This window comes from Trachurus trachurus, assembly GCF_905171665.1.
Source record: "Trachurus trachurus genome assembly, chromosome: 8".
NCBI lineage: Eukaryota > Metazoa > Chordata > Actinopteri > Carangiformes > Carangidae > Trachurus > Trachurus trachurus.
Window position 1 is genome coordinate 15,572,448 of NC_139905.1, and position 8,985 is coordinate 15,581,432.

General features: G+C 43.0%; 1 protein-coding gene across 1 annotated transcript; it reads left to right on the top strand.

The window, feature by feature from the left end:
- Positions 1 to 7,132: 7,132 nt before the first annotated feature.
- Positions 7,133 to 8,245, top strand: LOC310989666 (somatostatin receptor type 2-like; the record flags this gene model as incomplete). Its single annotated transcript, XM_083976802.1, has 1 exon — positions 7,133 to 8,245. One exon carries the CDS (start codon positions 7,133 to 7,135, stop codon positions 8,243 to 8,245), a length of 1,113 nt encoding a protein of 370 aa, XP_083832928.1.
- Positions 8,246 to 8,985: the final 740 nt, after the last annotated feature.

The window sequence follows — 8,985 nt, forward strand, 5'->3', positions numbered from 1 at the left end:
GTTTGATCTTTAATGCTGTGAGGATGGATGTGATGAAAAGAGATTTGCTGCCTGCCGCTGTTACAAAAAGAGAATTAAAGAAAGCTTGGGATTGAATCTGAGAGCCTGAAACAGTCAAATGGCTCAACCTGCAGCAAACACAATCAATCACACTTAACTGCCTTGGAACAAGCAGTTGTTTGAGCTCCCCTGCGTCGTAAACAACATATACAACAACAACAACAAAATGCTGTGAGCAACCACCACTTTGCATGCCCGATAACAGGTTCTGACGTGGCCTCTGAGGCTCTGAGAGCACGGATCCAGCCGGGGACAGGAACTGACCAGCTGTCAGCTGTTATACACAAACAGGCGACAAGAGGTAGAGCAGCAGCTCTGTACGTGTGTGTGTGTGTGTACATGTTGCAGAATTTAGCTCTCCTCCTCACTGTGAAGTGTTTGTGTTATTGCTCACAGCATGATCAGGAACAGAAACATGTGTTCAATTACACTCGAGATGCAGCTGTGACACGAAACCCCTGTTCAGGATAATTAGCCATTTTGAAGTTTGCGCTGTCACTTCAACTTTGCCCACGAATTCAATCACAAGCTCGTTTCTAATCCAATTCTACATGAAGTGCAACCACCATACAGATTAAATGTGCAATTCATTTGGATTAAACACGCCAATTTGATGAATGTCATTGGCACATCTATTATGGGAAACACAAAATTAGTATTTCTATCAAACACTCTTTATTCCAGTGAATCTAAAACAGATTCCTCAACATCTCTGCTCGTCTGAAAAGGCACAGACCCACACCGATTGATCCCAGTGTGGTCATCATCTCCTTCACTTTCACATCGGCACCTGCTAGAGACAACAACAGCAGCAAGCCTGTGCTTCATGAACTGCTTCAGGAAATCACCACAGCACAAATTCCCAATCTTTTGAACTGACTTTTGACCACAAAGTAAGCACTCATGGTGAATGACATTTAGCAAAATCAGATTATTCTAAATGGGGAGTGAAATAGTTGCAAAATTCACAATATGGCCAAAACAAAATGTGAAATTAGACGAATTACAAAACCACAGACTATATATAAAGATGGACGTAGCCTCTGTGGCGTCAGCTATGTGTTTCTGAGGAGGGGCTCAGAGTCATCATCCATTGCCGCCTTGTGCCCATTTTTAGATTAGCTGGGAGCTTGGCAAAGAATAATATGTGTGTCTGAGACTTCTGCTATTTCAGCCCCAGGAGGTTGCTGTTTGCTAAAAACTCACCATAAAATCCAAACAACACTGTAACACAGCCTTGACAGAAACAGTGCACCATGAACATCTCACATCTGGCGTTATCGTAGATCGTAGTTGTTTGAGAAACTACAGGAAGTTATGTCAGGACGAACAAGGCAAAAAAACATCTAATTATGATTCACCTACAGATCAAGAGAGATATGTAAAGGGAAGGTTTTCAAGGGGCATGTAACAACAACAAATATATGAGGACCGTACCTCCCTTCTTGCCTTTTGTTTGGGCCATCTGGGGAAAAACACCAACAGAGTATCCTGATCAACATCCTCTAGAATCACCCAGTCACCACAACTGTGTTTCCTAGGAGCCTCAGCAGGCTTTATCACAGCAGCCAGCCTCATTTTATGTAAATAAACAGCAATGTGTAAAGAGTACACATAGGGAGGCTGAGGCTTATGACGATGAGACTGCTTTTATTTCTTCTTTTTCTTGATAACAGTCACAATGAAGCAGCAAGAATGTGGGTTGTTGTTTTTGCACCGTTTCTGGCTGGGTGACAAATTCAAATTCAACTTGGATATTCTTCAAACATATTTCTGGAAGTTTTGCTTTCCTGAATTACTGTGCAAAATATATCAACCTGCAGGTAAACATAGCAACATGAATGCTCCTGAACTATTCTTGACTTTAGCAAGATATTTTTAAGGTATTGGAAAGTTGGACAGGCAAGTTACAACGAGATGTCACCTCAGACAATACATCATATACTGTATATAATAATTTACATACAAATCAATGAATTCAATCCATGACAACTGCAAGCCTTTAAACCAAGACAATCCCTACACCTATGGTAGCATGAAACAGAAAAGACATATTGCTTTGATCCACCGAAGCAATATCCCCAACATCAAGTTTTATTCCTCTTGATTAATCTGAAAATAAGAAAAAGTTCCCTTGAAGCCACAGAAGGAACTACTTTTTCTTTTGTGCTTGCATATTGCGGCAATATCTCCCAATACCTCTGCCTGGTTCATTTCTCTCTTGGAAGAATCATTACAAAGAAGCCAAAAGCATCAGTGGGAACTACTGAATATTTTTTTTGCAACCACCTCAGGCTACTAATTGTCAATTTAGTCCTGACAGGATGTGTAATCAATGCTTTCAATTCAGGGCCTTGAACCAAATTGGTGCTTGATCGTGCCTCGGTAATTAGAAAGCAAAATACAGACCTGAGCTTCGAGCCCTTTCCTGTATTACATCATCACTAATAAACAACCCAGGGCACCATCATGATTCCACTCATCATCATTCAATGCCAGTGTGTATTGGCATGCTTGTTCCACTCTGGGGGAATCCTGATACAGTATGGCTCTTTTTTTTCTTTATCTAAAAACTGCATCAACATTCCATCATGCCAAATGAAAACACACAAGTCTAGGTAAAATGTCAATGTTAAAATGTCACGTTTAAATCATTATATCGCTTTAGATTAGCCATATTGTACTCAACACAGAAATCAAGTTAATGGGATATTGATTGCTCCTCGTGGCAAAGGAACTTCTAATAAATGACTGTTTTCCCTACTTGATCTGTTTAATTTCCCTTGTGACCTTTTCACCTGCTGCACGCAGGGTTCATGTAAACACCACACCTCCACACGATGGACCAGAGAAGCAAACACAAGCTCCCATCAGCGCATGCAATTGCTTCTCTTCGGCAGTTAAGATGTACTTAAAAATATAACGTGGAACTAATCACTGTTTATTTGGCCCAAATCAGTTATTAAATTGAATAAGGATATACAGGTCCAGGGTGACACTTTTTCTAGACATATTTTAAAAAGCAACTCTTCTGTCTGCTAACTTACTGTACATCAAGGCTTTACTGCCTGACTTTGTACAAAAAACTAACTTGATCCCAACTAAGGTGACGAATCGTGTGAGGAAACTTTACACTTTTGATGCTAATCTGGAGTTTGTAGCAAGGGCTAAGCAGCAGCTGCCATGATCTGAAACATTCTGCATCAGTGGACTCATCACCAAGCTTGAATTCTCACGTACGGAGCAGGTACTGCTCTGCTTTTAGTTCAGCAGAACTCAGAAGACATTTGTATAGCTCATTTACAGTACTTTACTAACAGTTTGTCTCACAGGGCTTTACACTGCATGATTACAACATCATCTGCCCTTGAGACCCCCATATCGACTGAGGAAAAACGCCCAAGAAAACAAGGAGAAAAGAAACGTGACTTTATGCAAGTCATGGCGTGGTCCCGGTTTACATTACATCAAGTTGTATTTGAAGAAACCTACAGTGAGCGTATCAATTGTGAAGGTGAAACCATGACTTAGAATTGACAATTTACTAATTTAAAAAGATGTATCCCCCTCTTGTATAAATAAAGTATATATCTATTTACCTATCAAAGGTCATAGCAAACATTATCTGGTCAATGTGAAGTCAAAAACCAGTTGGAGTAAGACAACAACAGAAGGGAAGACATGAGGCCTCTGAGGCCTGTTGGCTCACCCACCCTCCAACTTTATGCAACCATTAAAAAGCTTGCCTTGCAGTTTATTATCATAGCCATTTGTTGAGCTACCAAGGGGTTTGACAATTAGGACAATAGCTGTTAAAATTAATCAAAAAGATCTCTATCCATCAACATTAACACAGCAGTAACACAGCATGGCCGTCCGTCGTGCAACAGGGAACAACATAGCACATAAGCCATCATCCATTGATTCCATCCAATGAACTTTGCATGCATGTAACTGTCAATGCATCAGACTGGAGGAAGGGAATTTAACTGACCTCGCCACAGGTGTTCTAGAGAGGAGGAAGCTGCAGCCTGCAGGTAAGCCGCTCCTGGGCGAATGGCTTGAGGTCTGGTTTGGTTCGTCTGTTGCCATCTTTATTAGCTGTCTGAAGAAAATCTGTAAAAATCCAACTCTTGGATGAAGCTGGCGTGGAGAGAGTGGCAGCCCCCACAACTCAGTCTGGCAGATGGAGAGACTGAACGGACTCTCAGAAAGTTATTTATATAGGCTACTTCTTCTTGCTGACACGACTCAGATGGCGAGGGGAAAGTTTCATTTGGTGCTTAATTTGAGTAACTCTTCGTGCCAGGGCGCTAGGTGGTGCCTCTAGTGGCGTGAGGAAGATTTAAAGCGTGACCGTGCAATACAGCTCCTCACCACCTGTAGCAGAGAGGTGGGCCTGGCGTCGGAGTCCAGGAAAGGCCGCCAAAGACACTTGAATGCAAAATAGTCCTGTTCTTACTTGGATTAGTTTTATACAGGCGCAAAACTGGGAGATGTTTCGCACATCCAAAGAAAAGGCATCATTTTTGTCATGTGTGAACAATTGGTCAGTTCAACACATTTTGATGGAAGGGAAAATGAGTCTTGGGAGCTAATTACAGCGACACGTTCATCAAGTCAGTGTGAAATTTGCCAGACCAAATCAATTCTTCTCTAAGACCTGCTCTGGCGTTAATTTGTTATTTGGTCTGTCAGCTTGAATTTGGCTCTTTAAAAAGAAAAAAGGAAAAGAAAGACTTGGTGCCGACTTAATTGTCACCTAATCAAACTGTTCTGATGTAAAGGGTCTTCTTATCCTTCTCCTTGGGCTTTCACTGAGCTTCAGTAAATATTAAGGTGCCATGTAAGTGCACGCTCCATGTAAATCCACTCTTATCTGTATGCAGAAGTGGATCATGCATCGGAGGAGACAGCCTCTGTTTTCGTTCAGAGGTGAGCCTGCAGCACCTCCTCAGCGCAGTTCATGTGAGTCCTTTAACATCCTCGCGCTCTCTCCAGCTGGAGTCAGTCAGAGCGCGCGTCTCGGCGCCGGCGCGTCAGTAGCGGCTTTACCCAGACCCCAGCGAGAGGCGAGTGTGATTGTATTCACTTGTCCGGGCTTTTTGTTCTCTTCTCCTCGCGCGCAGTTCACATGGTGGAATTATTAATAGAAAATGGAGAATTCACATTATAAGAGAGCTTTGCCACTTCGATGCCGGGGAAACAAAGTTGGGAAGAGGAATATTTGAAGATGGAGAAGAAGGAGCTCCTATAAATGCTGAAATACTTCAATCCGCACAGAACTGGCGTCTTTGGAAAATAGTGAGATGCAGCAATTACAACAGGTAAAATGATTAGTTAAGTTGACTCTCATCAAAGTGAATGGAAAACTGTCAGAGACACACAATGTTAATGTGATTATTAAATTTCTAGTAATTTGATCATCATATTCTCTGCAGTGTCTATAGTGTCCAAAATGATAAAGGTCGTGCATGTGTATTGAAATGTGATGCCATAAAACGCAGACAACAATTCTCAGCTGGATCTCTGAATTTGTGCTCAGTAACGAGAAGCTTGACCTCAGTCTGACTTTATTTTCAGTGGGCTCAGCTGGATTTGCATGACTAACAATGAGCAGGTAATGATTTATTTATTCAGCTGAAGATCCATCTTCTGCCCTGAAAGCAAAAGTTAGAGCAGAATCCATGGCCTTGAGTTCTGAGAGCACAGGAGAAAAATGTTTCAGGAAAAAAATAGCCCAAGTAAAAGTGGCTCAGTGGGTTTTTTATAGTGAGGCTACCTGTTGCACAGTCACAAAATAATATTGCATGATGGAAAATAAAATGTCATACCTACCAACTCGGATTTCTGACAGATTATATGTATGCTTCACTTTAGGATAAAAAAGGAGGCATTCTGTTTTGTTTTTTGTTTAGTCTTTTTCTGTTAGGATATTTTAATGATATGCTTGTTTGTCTTATGCAACACAAGCAAAACATGTTTCACCCAATGTGTTTCCAACTGTTACATTATGCAATATTCTGTTCATCCACCTGACTCAGACAATGCAGACAACACAGGCAAGCTCAACCCTTTACTAACATGTATGTAGCTATAGCTACATGTTAGTAAAGGGTTGTAGCTGCCTGTTCACCAGACGGTAGATGGTGAACATGATAATCCGTCATGATAAAACCTCTTCTGTTAAGTTGTCAGGCCATGTTTTTGCCTCCTGTGCATTGGCAATAACAAGCACTTCAATCTGACCGCAGCAAGGCTATTGGCAGTACAGTGATTTCCTTCATTCAATTACTTAGGCTGGGATTAATTTACATCCATGCACACCCCCTAATAAATTACAAAAAAATGTGTCAGCAAAGCATTCCGTGGAACCAGTCACAGCTGATTATTTAGCAGCATGAGAGGGATGAGCATTTCCCCAGGGTGAGCTTATGGCTGCAGGGTTTGTAGAGTTATTTCCCACGACAGCAAATAAACACACAGGGAAGGTCTGGACTGGAAAACACAGTCTTGAATCCTGGGGTGTCTTTGTTAACACATGATATCAGTCAAATTTGTTGTCAGGAGGATCAAGATCTGAGATCTGTAAAAAAAAAAAAAAAAAAAATCTATAAACTCTCCACAGGACCTGGTTTAAAAGTAAAACTGTTATTCTGATTTATGACTCCACGGAGATCATCATTGTGCCTCCTCACCCATGCGCTCTGTGTCATTGCAAACACCATGTGATAGCCACTTGTTACATTTAGACCATTCGGTCCAACACACAACATTCGTTAGCAAGGGGTCTGAACAGACGACAGAAGAGAGATCACAGTCAATATCTGATGAAGCTGATAACTATGGAGCTTGCCTGTCTTCCTCTGGAGAGCATGAAATCAATATCAAAATCAATAATTCAAGAGGTCTGTCTGCTCGACCGTGACTGCCAGGACTGTTAAAATCATTTATAATAGAGAGATCATTTTGAAGTATTTCACTCTGTTACTGACGTGGCTCTTCACATTTGCAGGTGGGATGTCATAACCAGTGAGAGAGAAAGACAGAGAGAGAGAGAGGCCGAGGCATCATGGACTCCTGGATCTTCCCATCATCCCCTCCCAACCTGTCGGACCACCTCATGTATGAAAGCTTCATGCAGGTTAACGAGTCTGACCTCCATGGGAACTACACAGACCACAGCTTCAACAAAATCAGTACAGCGGTCATCACCTGCATGTACTTCCTGGTTTGCACTGTGGGGCTCTGTGGAAACGCCCTGGTCATCTACGTCATCCTGCGCTACGCCAAGATGAAGACGGTCACCAACATCTACATCCTCAACCTGGCCGTGGCCGACGTGCTCTTCATGATGGGCCTGCCGTTCATCGCCATCCAGCTGGCTCTGGTCCACTGGCCCTTTGGTCCCGTGCTCTGCAGGGTGGTGATGACGGTCGACTCCCTGAACCAGTTCACCTCCATCTTCTGCCTGATGGTCATGAGCATCGACCGCTACCTGGCTGTGGTGCATCCGATCAAGTCCACAAAGTGGCGAAAGCCCCGCATGGCCAAGACTATCAACTTGGCAGTGTGGGGGGTGTCGCTGATGGTGAACCTGCCCATTGTTATCTACAGCGGTGTCATCACAAAGCACGATGGCTGCTTCTGCACCATCGTGTGGCCCGAGCCCCAAGAGGCCTACTACACAGCGTTCATGTTCTACACCTTCATCCTGGGCTTCTTCCTGCCCCTCATGGTCATCTGCCTTTGCTACTTGTTCATCATCATCAAGGTGAAGTCCTCGGGCATCCGCGTGGGCTCGTCCAAGAGGAAGCGCTCGGAGAGGAAGGTGACCCGGATGGTGTCCATCGTGGTGGCGGTGTTCGTCTTCTGCTGGCTGCCTTTCTACATCTTCAACGTCACCTCAGTGACGGGCACCATCAGCACCACTCCCTTCCTGAGGAGCACTTTTGCTTTTGTGGTGGTGCTGGGATACGCCAACAGCTGCGCCAACCCCATTCTCTACGCTTTCCTGTCGGAGAACTTCAAGAAGAGCTTCCAGAACGTTCTCTGTCTGAAGAAGGTGGGAGGGCTGGATGAGGTTGATCGCAGCGATAGCCGGCAGGATAAATCTCGTATGATGAATGACCCGACGGAGACCCAAAGTACTCTGCTGAATGGTGACCTGCAGACCAGCATATGAGAAGAAGGTGATTGGACTTGGGCACACACACACACACACACACACACACATGCAGACAGCCATTTCTCTCAAATTGGAAACAGTCACAAATTATGTATCTGTGTGAGGTCACATCAGAGGGGAGATTATTAAATATTAAAACAAGGGGTTAAGGCAGAAACACGTCACTTATTAAAGAGGGCAAAGCACCAACAGATAAAAAATCAAGAGGATGTTGAACTGGACGTTTTCATTCTGCCTTTGGCACATTGTAGGGTCAATTTGCAACTCCATTATCACATAATCCCAGGTTCATACAAATGTTTGCTTTGTGTTGTAAATGAAATGAAAAAGAAATCTGTTTGACTGTTTGTCCTCAGTGTATTGACTTTGCAGTAAGGTAAAATGGACACTAACACCCACTTGCAAATGGTCTCCTGGGTGACCTGGAGACCCAGGATTAGTTTACAGCAGAAGGCCAGTGCCGAGTTTCGCAACGTTGTGCTCGTGTGCTTTTGCCGCCATCTCATCTGCGGGTCATTTAGCCTGGAGGCTGACACGGCTGTAAATAACAGCACAGAGAATGGAGGAAAGAGACTGTGTACAAAGACAGACTTTTATATTTAGTGTCATTTAGTTTTCAAACTCTTGTAAATAAGTAATGATGTTTTCAGACATAGAGCATATTGAATGTCAGTGCCATTGATTCTTACGTTCTGTTTTCTAATTTAACAATTTTTGTTTTTTCATACAAATGGAAA